Raw genomic sequence first — 13,891 nt, 5'->3', positions numbered from 1 at the left:
GAAGTGCTCATCACGGACAGGGGAACGGCGTTTACGGCAGAGTTGACGCAAGCCATCCTGGAATACAGTCACACAAGCCATCGACGAACAACTGCGTACCATCCCCAGACCAATGGCCTTACGGAGCGCCTGAACAAAACGATCGCGGACATGATCGCTATGTACGTCGACGCTGAACACAAGACCTGGGACGCCATCTTGCCGTACGTGATCTTCGCGTATAACACGGCAGTCCAGGAGACGACCAGAGCGACCCCGTTTAAGCTTGTGTACGGCAGGGAGCCCACGACGACGCTCGACGCAATGCTGCCGCACGTAACCAGCGAAGACAACCTTGACGTCGCCGCCTACCTGCAGCGTGCAGAGGAAGCCCGACGACTCGCACGGCTGCGTATTAAAGACCAACAGCGCACCGACAGCCGACGATACAATTTACGACGACGCCACGCAGAGTACAATCCAGGAGACCAAGTGTGGGTTTGGACACCAATTCGCCGTCGCGGATTAAGTGAAAAGTTGTTGCGTCGATACTTTGGGCCATATAAAATCCTTCGCCGCGTCGGACCCCTGGACTATGAAGTCATTCCCGACGGAGCATCAGCATCCCAACGGCGACGCGCACGCCCAGAAATTGTACATGTTGTACGACTGAAGCCATATTACGCGCGTTAAAGAATCTGTGGTGTTTAAACTTTGCAGTGTTTATGTTTAAGTTCCTTTGTTTTGAACATCGAGGCGATGTTTTTTTAAGGGGGGAGTAATGCCGCGAAACCTTCAAAACAGTATTTGTTGTTTTTTAACAGCCGCCGGCATACAGGCTTATCACTCTGATTCTGGACCGTGTATCAGTTCCGTAATCTTTGTTTGTTAATGCTCGATGTCGCGAGTCACACCTTTATCAGTTTTGTTGTAGCGCAAGATGCACAGAGATCTGTCTCGAAGGTTCCGGCCACTCGGGTGTCTTTCCACAATGTTCCAGCCCGTGCTGGTAGCTGTTTGCGGCGTTATCTAGATTGTTCTGTGCACCCTTTAACTTGAGCGTTGACGAGTGTGACGGGCATTCTTTGTTCGACGATCGACGAGCACGTTTGTTTCTATCGCCGCCGCCGAGTTGCTTAGTTCTTTTGCGGGCGCAAGTCAGCCCAAATAAAGAGTTTCTTTAGTGCAATCATCGACCCTTCATTTGTGTCGTCGCCCTCGTCACCACTACGTGACAATATGCTCACTGTATCTCCAACCGCACCTAATCGTAACCCTTCATGATCTGGAAGAGCTTTTAGAACAACTGCCAGGACCATATCTGGTTGTTGGAGATTTTAATGCGCACTCCACTTTTTGGAGAAGCGATCAGACAGACACTAGAGGTCGTATATTAGAGGATTTTATACTATGCAATGATGTCTGCCTGCTAAATACAGGAAAACATACATACTGCTCCCCAAGCACGGGGAAAATGAGCGTTTTAGATTGATCATTTAGCTCCCCATCAATTTTTACTGATTTTAAATGGGACGTCTTAGACAATCCTCTAGGAAGTGATCATTTGCCTGTCATTATCAGCCTAACACCCTCACCCTCCATCACTCTAAACAAACCCAAGCGGTTGAAGCTGCACCTTGCAAACTGGGCTCTATTCCAGTCTGAAGCCAGCCTGGAAAAGGTCTTTTCCGAAAACCTGAGTGTCGACGAGTTAAATGAAAAATTTACGGCCTGGATCATTGACGCAGCACTTGTAGCTATACCACAGTCTTCAGGAGTGGTACTGAAAAATCGCAAAGTCTGGTATTCTCAGGAGTGCAGAGATGCAAAGAAGAAACAAAACAAAGCTTGGGGAACCTTTCGCAGGTTCCCTACAAACGAAAACCTTGTAAAATTCAAGCAGGCGAAAGCTAGGGCACGGTACGTCCGCCGAAACGCTGAGAAGGCATCTTGGCAAAAATACATATCATCAATAAATAGCTCAATCACATAAAAAAAAAATGTGGGAGCTTGTTCACAAACTGGATGGTAACTTCTCCCCGTACACAGTCCCCTTTCTAACATCTCCTGGCACCCAAACAAACTTACAGGAACAGGCAGATATTCTAGGCGAGCATTTTTCTGCAATTTCAAGCTCACTACACTACCCAAAATCTTTCATAACATACAAAAACAAGGCCGAAAAACAAAAACTGCCAACAAGTGGAATTACAAATGAAGCATATAACAAGTTAATAACACTACAAGAAATAAACACAGTTCTATCTGCCGGCAAGAAGACCGCACCTGGCCCAGATCAAATTCACTATCAAATGCTTGCACATCTTTCTACACCTGCTTTAGAAGCACTTCTGAAATTTTTCAACAAAGTATGGGTATCCGGGAGTATTCCTGAGGCCTGGAAAAAAGCTATTATTGTGCCTTTCCTGAAACCAGGAAAGCCACCAACGGCCCCCAGCAGTTATAGACCCATAGCTCTCACAAGTTGCCTTGCAAAGTCTTTTGAAAGTGTTCTTAATACCAGATTAGTCTTTGTCCTTCATTCCCGAGAACTTCTAGACATACACCAATGTGGGTTCAAAACAGCATGTTCTACCACGGACCATCTAGTCCGCCTTGAAAACACTGTTCGTAAGGCGTTTATTCACAGAAGCACTGCCTTGCCGTCTTCTTTGATATGGAAAAGGCGTATGACACTGCATGGAGATTTGGCATCCTCCGTGACCTAGCAGATTTAGGCATACGTGGTAGGATGTTGAACTGTCTGAAGGACTTCTTGTCAAATCGCTCATTCCGTGTGCGCTTGGGCTCAACCTTTTCAAAGAACTTTGTACAGGAGAATGGCGTACCACAGGGATGCGTCTTAAGCACAACTCTCTTTATAGTAAAAATGAATTCTATAAGCACAGTTATCCCGAAATCCATAATGTATTCGACTTATGTTGACGATCTACAGATCGCATACACATCCTCTAACGTATCTACATGTGAGAGACAGGTGCAGTTGACCATAAATAAACTAGCAGCATGGGCAAACACAAACGGATTTCAGTTTTCTCCTCAAAAAACAGTAGCTGTCCTATTCTCTCTCAAACGAGGCTTACAAACAGATCCTACACTACACCTGAACAAAACGAAATTACCAGTGAAAAACGAACACAAATTTCTAGGCGTAACTTTTGACAAAAAACTCACCTTTCTTCCTCATATAAATGTCCTGAAGAAAAAGGCTTCCAAATCTCTAAACATACTAAAAGTTCTTTCCCGTAAACACTGGGGCGCTGACAGGACATGCCTTAAACACATTTACAGATCTGTCGTACGCTCCTCCTTAGACTATGGCTGCATAGTATATGGGTCAGCTAGACCATCATACTTAAAAAAACTAGACCCGGTACATAACACAGGACTTCGACTCTCATGTGGAGCATACCGAACTTCTCCTATATCCAGTCTGCTTGTGGAAACAAATGAACCTCCTCTTGAAATCAGAACTACTTCACTTACATGTGCCTATATATTCAAAATCAGATCACTGCCAAAGCATATCTGCTATTCCCTAGTAACTAAATGCCCTTCTAGAACACTATTCACCAACAAACCCAATGCAGTGAGACCACTGCTCCTAAGATTTGAGCAAATGTGTCAAGAGGTTGAGCTACCGGATTGTTTACCTAGTATTGCTAAAAGACCTAACCCCCTCCCTCCTTGGTACCTGGTCCCTGCAGTTTGCGACCTCTCACTTACACAGTTCCAAAAAACAATAACCGCACAAGAGCACATCATACAAGAATTCCTTCAGCTGAAAGAAAAATACAGTAACTTCACAGACTTTTACACGGATGGCTCGAAAACAGATCATTATGTCGGAAGCGCAGTTGTTCAAGGCGAATAGGAGGAAATAATAAGACTTCCACAGTGCGCGTCCATCTTTACTGCTGAATGCTATGCTGTCTCTGTTGCCATAGAGAAAATAATAAAAGAAAGCCTCAGAAGAAGTATCATTTACACAGATTCCCTAAGTCTAGTCACAGCCCTTCACACAAGAAATGCAGTTATACCAATACTGGGAAACATCATACACAGCATAGCAACACTTTCAGATGAAGGACGAAGCATAAAAATTTGCTGGGTACCCAGTCATGTAGGAATCCGAGGTAATGAAAAAGCAGATATGTGCGCTGCCAAAGCTCGAGACAAGAAAATAAAAGAAGTGCAGATACCATCTCAAGACTGCATGAAATTGCTACAAAGTAAACTGATACAAAAATGGCAGTCCACTTGGAACACTGAAACAAATAACAAACTACACCTCATAAAGCCTGTAATAGAAGAGTGGAAATCGAGCACCCACCTTGAACGTTTCAAAGAAGTGGCTCCATGCCGTCTTCGCATAGGCCACACACATTTAACACATAGCTTCATTTTAACTAAACAGGACACATAGCTTCATTTTAACTAAACAGGATAAACCCCTGTATGATTCATGCGGACACGAGCTAACAGTCATCCACATTTTAATCTCATGCAGACAACTTGAACAACTAAGAAAAAAACATTTTACACAGTTTTACAAACAACACATCCCTCTTCATCCAGCGTTGCTTTTAGGTGAAAATGCGCTCGTTGATTTGCCCTGTGTCTTCAGGTTTTTAATAGAAGCAAACGTCCTTAACAGAATGTAAGTTTAAATTACATAAATACAACACTCTTAACCATGAAATTGGCGCATGATAGCCTAAGTTGCTTATGCGCCACTAAACCCAACACAACACAACACAAACACCTCTTTGAAAACATAATGAGAGCAGGGGAAAATGTGTATTGGTGGCAACGAAAAAATTGAATAAAGACATTTGACAAACTTGCTGAAAATTCTGCTGAAATATTCAACATATTCATTAATAATACATGTAAATGAAATTTGCAGAATATTTATTTTCTGCTTTGCTAAGTCAAAAACCAGCAGGCAAGGTTACAAGACCCATTCATTAAAGAAAAAATTGATTGCCTGTGAAGAGCCTTGGGATACTCTATAGTGCAGTACCAAGGTTGACTCCAGCATCTTTCTTAGAGAAAACGCGATCGTCTACACTGATCATAGCACAGAATCATTCAGATCACGCTTAGTACCTCTTGAGAGAGGCTGAAAAAGCAGTAAATCTCTTTGACAGTTGTAGAAATAGCGCAAAATGTAGAAGAGCACTACTAACAGCCAGGCGAATGGACGTTATCTTTCAACACAAAACTGTCGCTTGTACCTGCTAAGTCAAATGCCGATGCTATGGAATCGTGATAACACTACCGTGTCTGGGTAGTATCGTTGCGGGTTGAGGACACCACCTTTTATGCCGTGCTTACCATTATCATTCCACAGGCACCAGGCTTGTTTTTATCACTTAGCATTGACAAGTTCTAGCAGAAGTTTCAAAACGCTCTCTGCTACAGGTAGCGAAAAAAAAAATAAAAAATAAAAAAGAAACCTATTCGAAACTGAAGTGAGGTTCTTTTACAACAAGCTTGAAAAACGGTCTGTATTGCACAAAATTGGTCATTTCATGCCATCAATCAAATCATCACCACCACGGCCAGCTTAACCGCACCCACTGCAGGGCAAAAGCCTCTCCGATATCCTTCTAATCAATCAACCCAGTCCTATGCCAGCTGCATTTCACTGTGGAGTCATTCAAATACAACGGTTTAAAGAGGCAGGTTAAAGCAAGAGGTGAAGGGACATTGAGAACAACTCAATCCAGTCACTGTTGTAAGTAAAAATCGATTCTGTGATATTTGTCGATAGGTTGATGTTTGTCTGGCAGCAGTCTGCGCTTTTATCAGTAAGAAAATTGTATTTAAAAGCCTTCCCACCAGTCTATTAAATCTCATCACACCCTTGCTGCACTGTACACATTGCACCATTTTGTAGTAAGTAGGTGTGGAGGGGAACATAGTTTCTGAGGTCTGCACCACAAAAATCCTTAGTTGCGAAATTGGCCAGTGATGGTGACACATGTATATTTCCTAGCTTATAATAGAAAAATTCTGCTTTCAGTGACAGTGGTCTGTTTTTGTTAGAACTTGTTAATCCATTGATACAAGCCAATGTCAGTTTGTGCCCAGGGTCATTGAGGACAACTCCACCCAGTTTATTTTTCTTGGTAATGTAAATTCAGTGGCTGTCTCTGCCTGTGTTGGTGTTTATCTGGCAGAAAAAAGACATTTATTACTGGGGAGTTCATATTTAAAAATTTTTGTCGTCGTTCAATTAAAACTCGTCAGGACTGAAACAGATACTCTGTGATCCCCACTGTAATTAAAGGTGATGGCTTCAGCGATCCACATGGGGGAGAAAAACACCATATCCTATTACGTTTGTGAAAGCAGTAGATGATGATACCAATATTTAGTTATTTGAACTCTTGTATCTGTAAAAACTATTTTCAGGCAAAATAGTCTTTGCTGTTAGAATGTTTAAATCTGATGGCTCAAGTCAACTTCAAATTTTCCTCTGTGTTCCTGAAATGAGGAAAGGGGTAAAAAGGTGTAGATGCGCAGCACTTGCTTTGCTGACCTGGCAGGGCCAGGGCCCGCTTTAACAAGCCGTGGAATATGCAGTGTAAGATAAATTGCACCTGCTCAGCATTGACAGTGTTTAGTTTCAGTTAGTTCCATTGTGACATTGCCATAAGGTATTGTAGACTGTTGAGCATTGCGCCTTTAGGCAAACTACAATGTAGATTGAAGGTGGTGTTCACACTATTTGCTATAGCCCATGCCTGCCCTGCTACGATTTTATAACAACATTTGTACCGCTATTGTCGAAATGGGCTCTCATATTTATCATCCTGAAAGATCTGGAACTGCTGTACATAAAATATTGGCCTGTGCTATTATTTAAAGTATATATACGTTTAAACCAGCCAGCCCAACTACATTGTTTGTTTTGGGGCTGCTGTGATTTCTTGCTGTCGTCGCTCACCTAAAATTATGGAAGCCATACAGTTTGCCATGCGTACGTAAGGAAGAACAGCACGAAAGTTCATTTACCATGGGAATGTTGGCAAGAAATGGTTTCATATTTCACCTGCTGTTCGAATAAAAATGTGGATTCGATTGTAGCAGTAAGACAGTTCTTGAGAAATGCTGGGGTAATTTCCATACAAGCGTAATACTGAGCATTCTCTTCAGCTAACTTTGTAAAGTTAAAATAAAAATTTAATTTTTGCACGGAGGGCAGAGGCGTTGTAGCTACTTCAGCTAGATCTAGCCACTGTATTGCAACACAGACACGTTTCTGCGGCCAGATTATGTTTTCAGCCCTGCATTACATAAACTAAATGTGCAGCCACACATTCCCAGTATTCCATCAGTGCAACAAGTACACTTAGGACACCACATAGCTTCCATATTTTTTGTGACGTGGTGCTTGTGCCTTGCGTCACGTTTACTGGCCTAGGGCAAAAAAACTGCACGACATTGTGGCATCTTTTCCAAGTTTGCAGTTCGGATAAAGCTTTTTCAAGCTGCTCTAATTGGATGCCATTTTTGCAGTGCTAGCTATAAAGGGCAGGCTTCTGTCTTGCAGCCCCACCTGGTGCAAGCAGTGTTTAAAGGAGATGTGGAAGGGGTGGAAGAGTTGCTGGCAGAAGGGGAGGAGGCCAACTACCAGGATGCAGAGCGACGCAGCGTGCTGCACGCGGCCGCGTTTTGTGGCCTCCACCAAGTCACTGCCCTGCTTCTTGCACATGGGGCACGCGTCAACGTCAAGGACAACAAATGGGCCACCCCACTGCACCGTGCCTGCTCCTCGGGATATGAGGCAAGTGACAGCGCCACACATCTTTGTTTCATCATGGCAAAAGGAGTGAAGGATAGTGCAAAGTGCGGGCCCGTTGCTCAAAGGGATTGGCAGCTGAAAACTTGTCGTGAGGTTACAGCGCTAATGAACATTTGTTGCATTTTGTTGACAGAAATAGGGACTACCTCCAGGTTTCTGCAGTTCCATGAAAATTTCTGGCCTTAATCATTGCTCACAGAATTGTGTGTTAGCATCCTTTCTTTATTTTACTTTATTATTTTTTTACATCAGACAAGTAGCCGAACAATTACAATTCTAGTAGTGGAGTTCTTCTGGCACCTTGACATGTTTGCTTCCCCTGCCACTCAAGCACACAATGCATTAACATCCTTCTTAGCAGAGAGACAAGGCCTTGTAATTTGGAACATAGTATTAATGAAACTATCAAAATATGTCTTAAAGCTCAGGTAATTTCCAGCATCCACTTTGGGGAGATCCTCTTGTAGTGGTGTCATTCTATAAGGCAACAGAAAGAGAAATGAGTGGCTGCCAGGTGCCAGTCGCTTGTAAGGCTATGTCTCACTCATGAGCACTTCTACCACAGCCGTTATAGGTTTGCACACCATGGTATCGGAACAGGCTATTGAGTTGCTTTCAGTGTGCTTTGTCTAGCAAGAACCATTGAAGTGATGAAGGGACTTTCAAGCACTACTTGCCATTGAATTGCAATAGCTAGTTTTGATTTCATTGAAGGCACTCTTTAAGTATGCATGTCATGCTTTTAAAAATAAATCTGTATATTCATTCCATATTGTTTTGATCGTCATCGAATAGTGTGTGTGTGTGCGTGTGCGTGCACCGCTAGATGGAAGCACACCAAGTGCGGCCTTACACGTCCTTGTTCGGGTAGACGTCGCTGCCGCGGTCGCTGGCTCTGAGCGCGCGATTTGCTTCCTTTCTGGATGTGTTAGCCTTGTGTCTTCGTGGTCAGCGCAAACTTCGTTGTGTACACATGTGCAAGCAAGTTAAGGTGATGAATAAAAGTTATATATAGACATTGATAGAGCTAATGACTAATGTTAATGACTAAAATGACTTGTATTGAGCACTATGTTAAACTAGGCTTGTAATGACCGCAATCAATTGGAAATTGGTAAAAATGCTTAGCGATATGTAGTAATGACTAGGCATGACTCATCATTACTGCCAATGACTACGAAATGACCAATATGTCAAACGATGGCTTGTAATGACCACAACTGATTGGAAATGAGCAGACCTGTTTAGCTATGTGTAGTAAGGACTACAATGACTAGGCAGGCATGACTGATCATGACTACGAAACGACCAATATATCAGACGACAGCTTGAAATGACTGAAACTGAGGCAAACGATATGGGAAAAAGGGTATGCTTTCGTCGTTCTCCTCTTAAGAGTCATCTAAGAAACCCTATAATATTTTTACTGTACTCACTTCAGGCAACGGCAGCAGCGAGGAATGGAAATGTACCCACTTCCTCTGAAATGAAAGCTGCGCTGAGTTTAACAAGTCCAGATGCTAAAACATGATGCCCTACCAGCTGCCGTTGAATTTGCTTCCAGGGACAGCAGATTGAACTTGTTGGTGATTTAATATAGGTTAACAGCTCAAACAACATAGCGGGAGCACAGGAGAACAAGACAGAATAGCGCTAGTTGTGTCCTCTTTTCCTGTGTTCCTGTCACGTTTGCGCTGTTCGCCTATAGTTACCGGGGAGCTGGCTAGTGAACTAGGATTTTTAGCTATGTGTTGTGAAGCAGATGAACACGTTGAGGTGGCACCAAAAGCTTTTCTCGTAGGGTATGTTGCGAGGACATTTCAGGAAAAAGGTACAAAGGCATTTTTTTTATATAAGCATACAATTTGTTCTAAATTTTGCTGCTGGTTTGAGTGGCCTTGCAAGCAAAGAAGCCTGTGCATACAATATTTGTTGATACTCTTGAGGCTGTTTGAGCTGATGCGATCAAGAGAAAAAGCTGCATTCCACAGAAAATCCGGCACCCTCTTTATCTGAGAAAAGTCTGAAAAATCCCTCTGGCAAGAGGCACTTTTGGTAGTGATATGGCCAGACACCTGGGGTGCAATGAGAACACATCACTTGTCTAAGGTGACAGGAGCTGCCAACTCTAACAGAGTAAATAAGATGTAAGGGTGAAATAGGAATTGAAAGTGGGACCCTTAGATTCCACGTCAGGCACACTACTCCTGTAGACCACAAATGCACGTTCGTATGGCTTCGGTAAAGAGGGATTACATAGATGTGTCAGGTGCTACAGTGGCTTACGACTGTATTTTAATTACTATGAGGTGGTAATTAAGGGAATGTGGTGAATTGGCGGGTAGCAAAGTGTGGGTACGCTGAGGAGGATCCACAAGGGGAGTTCAGAACCCCAGGTTTTGTTTATCACTACCAAGTTGTTACTTTACGCAGTATTTCAGTTTTCAGGCGACATGTCAATCGTGCTAGAGCCTGTTGCAGGAAACCTGAGTCACCTGGACCAGTTACGGGTTAATGAAAAACAAGGGCAATGGAGAATGATGTACCCCGCAAAGGAAGGAATCGATCTTTGTCAGCTTACATGCACCTTCAATAACTGGATAATGAAGTCTCAAGAGGTCAGGTGAAGCAGCAAGCTGTGTTAACTATAGATTTCATCATTGCTTCCTCACTGTACATAGTGCCTGCAGCTAATGTGTGAAAACAATGACCGTGCCTACGCTGAGGAGCTATGCAAGATATTTTTAAATAAAAGTTGCTGCACCCACGGATAGCGAACTGGGCAGAAAACGTCAACTTAGTAATGGGCGACGTTTAAGGCTATGGAATAAACCTCTCAAGGAAGGCTCTCCGTCTGTGAATATTAATTTTCTTCCTTATTTGTGTGACCATGCAATAAAAGTACCTAGCTGCTCGCTGAAGCCCGGCTGCAGTCGCGCTCAGAAGCGTTTCTCAACTTCGCAATACTAAATGTATTTTTCTAACTTACGGCAGTTGACAGCCTTGATGTTCCATGGAAATATGTTGACTATTACATTCTTGCGATCGCAGCTAAGAATTAGTTTCACAATTGGAACACACGATGTGCATTCTTGCATTAAAAATTATAAACCAGAAAAATTATATGGGTTTGCAAGCAGCAAATAAAAATAGGAATAAAAAGCTTTCTGCGCATGTACGTAGCATCTTGAGGCAGACCTTAAGGTGCTACACTTACTTGGACCGGTCGTGCACAGTGCGAGCAGCCATGACGGATAGTGTTCTGGCGTGCAAAGTCTAATGTCTTCAACTAAGTCGAAGATCCCAGGTTATCGTCTCGATTTTACCTTATAAACGCCTTCCTAATACAATAGCTGTAAAAGGCACTTTACTCAGAAAATACAGCATTGGTGTTGTTTGTGAGGGAAAAAATGGCAAGCATGGTGCTGGCAAATGGTAGCTGGCAGCTGGCAGACCAGGCATTGATTCTTTGGTGATTTGTGTGACTTAGCAAGACTACATGATTTCAAAAATTTGGGTATAGCAAGTCTACAAGATGTCAAAAAGTTGGGAAGAGCTGCCAATTCGGGTTGCTCATTTGAGATGGGAAGGCGGATAATAATCAACCATCCAGTGCTCTTGGAAGCCGTCATTCATGCCACATCTCGGCTACGCAGACACTTTCATACAGTTTAGTTAAAGGAGGGCTTTATATGTCGAGTGATAGCCTTAGCTATCCTAATCATGATGTCAAACTGGAACCGAACTGAACCTGTATTTCTTCCTTCATCTTGGAACTGAACCAGGACCGGAACAAAAAGGAGGAACTGTTCAGAACCAGTTCGCGGTACGGTTCTGACCCACTTTTGCTGGCAACTTAGCTTCCTTTTGTTTTTTTCTTTTATCGCTGCTCGTAAAACACCGTCTCACCTATTCCTGGGTGTGCAATCATGTGGCACAAAAGTAGGATCTGCATCACTCCGTGTCCTGTCCCGGTTTTTTTTTATATATATATATATATATATATATATAACTGGAGAGAGTGGTGTGGCTGCAAGATGTCAGTGAAGTCCGGTGCACTGGAAGGATGAAAGGAGGTGCTTGGCCATCGGAGCATGGCTTCGAGCTGGAGGAGGGGAAGTGTCTAGCCGTCCTGCGAGCAAACCACACAGCAGCACGCACGCATTCTTTATTTTTTTTTTTTTTTCCTAGCAGTGTGGAAAGGATGAAAGGAGGGGCAGGCAGACTAGCCAACGTAGACAGCGCGGTGCCAAGCCAGTGACGGCTTGGAGCTGCCCTCGGCAAAGCACAGTGCAGTATACATGCTTGCTTCCTTTTTTTTTTTCCCAGCAGTGAGGTATGGCCTGCTTTGGCCTGAGTGGCAGTAGCGCTAAATATCTGACGGCTTTTGTGCGCGGCGCGTTAGAAGTTTCGCCCGTTATGTGAACAGTAAAGTAACGAAAAACTATCTTTCCATAGGCTAAGGAACATCTTGTGTGATTTCCTTGCTTAATTCCAAACATCAACGTTTACGCGCCCTTAGATGTTCTCTGGCTAAACAGTTCCTTTCCGCCACTACAAAACTGGATGTGCGCCCTTAGATGCTCTCTGGCTAAACAGTTCCTTTCCGCCATTACAAAACTGGATGTGTGTGGGCGCACTGCATGCAAATTATGCTTAGGTACTGAATATATTTGCGGCCCCGCGTACAGTCAGTAGTCTTGCACGTTTTCATTATAGTGAGGAAGGCAAACGCACAATCCCTGCAGAGCACTGCAAAGAAGCAGACCCACGACTCTGAGTCCCTGCGTCGCTTCGAATACTAGCCACCCCACCAAACCGCCAGAAGAAAAAGAATGAAAGCGAAATATTGCGACTGCACAGAATTGGCTCTCACTGTTTATTAACCCACACCTTTTGACTGAGCAGCGTGCCTCTCTCAAGAAAGAAGTAAACACCAGAAACGTGTACGTGACGTATAGGTTATGCCACCCATCTGTCATGTGATTGCACACCGAGGACCTGCCAAAATATTCTCCCACCTAAGACAGTCAAGAAAGGTGGTAGTGAAAGCTAGAAGTAAAAAATGTAACTCATAGTAACCTGGTCCACGAGTTGAGGTGTGATGACTGAGGTCACCGCTCTGCTGGGACAAACCCTTTAAAAGCAGGGAGAGGGATGAGGTCAAGCGAAATGAAGGAAATCCGACTAGGCCATAAGGAAAAAGAAAACAGAACACAGAGGAGTGAGCGATAGAACTGCAGCGTGAGACCCTTGATATAACAATACGGTGACCAGCCAGGAAAGGTGCCCAGAAAAACAGCATTTAGTGACCACAAGGAAGGGGCTTAGTAGAATCACTGGCGGCAATCAAGTATCGCTACAGGCGGCAACAGAACTCTCCACCCAAGAGTTTACAAGCTGAGGATGAGCTTGAAGCATTTCATATGGAAAGAGAAGACTGCCTTCAAGAACTCGGAGGCAATGGCAGCTTTCTCAAAATTGCTTATACTAGGTACGTTTTTGAAAAGGTACCTAGTATAAGCAGACTTGAATGTTTTGAAATTTTGGGAGAAGTTGCGGCGTCCATAACTGTATTCACTAGCTACTATACCTCTTGATGTGACATCTACACAAGTCAGCATCAAGACAGCATTTTCTGGGTGACGTCAACAACCCTCGACAATGTCTTCTTTCTTCGGTCTTTCTATGCTGACAAATAAAAATACTTGGCTGTATGTACTGAGCCCATAATGAAGTATATGCAAGCAGCCATGATATCGTGTCATGCTTGTTGTAAATTATGCGACTAAACATTCGTGACTAGCGTCAGAGTTGTTCTAGGAGAATTCATATAGCGCGCCTATGCAAGCAAACATGACATGCAGCAAGACTGAGGTTGCATCGGGTCGCGGCCACAGGCAAATACGATGACTCCGATCCCAATACATGGTGGAGGGGACTTCTGTCAACGGCTTTCGGGCCGCAACACATGAGTGCTTTGCGTTTCACCTTCATGGAAATGCGAAATGCAAAGGCCCACGTGCTGTGCGATATATAGTCACACATGTGATATATACATCTTTAGTCTTGGTG

At 43.6% G+C, this 13,891-nt stretch overlaps 1 protein-coding gene across 4 annotated transcripts in view; it reads left to right on the top strand.

The window, feature by feature from the left end:
- Window positions 1-13,891, top strand: part of LOC146197934 (uncharacterized) — a 115,553-nt gene that overhangs the window by 16,479 nt on the left and 85,183 nt on the right. For all 4 annotated transcript variants that reach the window (XM_084593210.1, XM_084593211.1, XM_084593208.1 and 1 more), the window contains exon 2: window positions 7,565-7,798. In XM_084593210.1, the coding sequence (XP_084449336.1) occupies window positions 7,565-7,798 (234 nt within the window). The remainder of the gene's footprint in view (window positions 1-7,564; window positions 7,799-13,891) is intronic.

The sequence above is a fragment of the Amblyomma maculatum genome, chromosome 2 (genome assembly GCF_055883805.1).
Source record: "Amblyomma maculatum isolate TAMU_Amacu chromosome 2, ASM5588380v1, whole genome shotgun sequence".
Taxonomy (NCBI): Eukaryota; Metazoa; Arthropoda; class Arachnida; order Ixodida; family Ixodidae; genus Amblyomma; species Amblyomma maculatum.
This window is presented reverse-complemented; position numbering and strand designations above follow the sequence as displayed.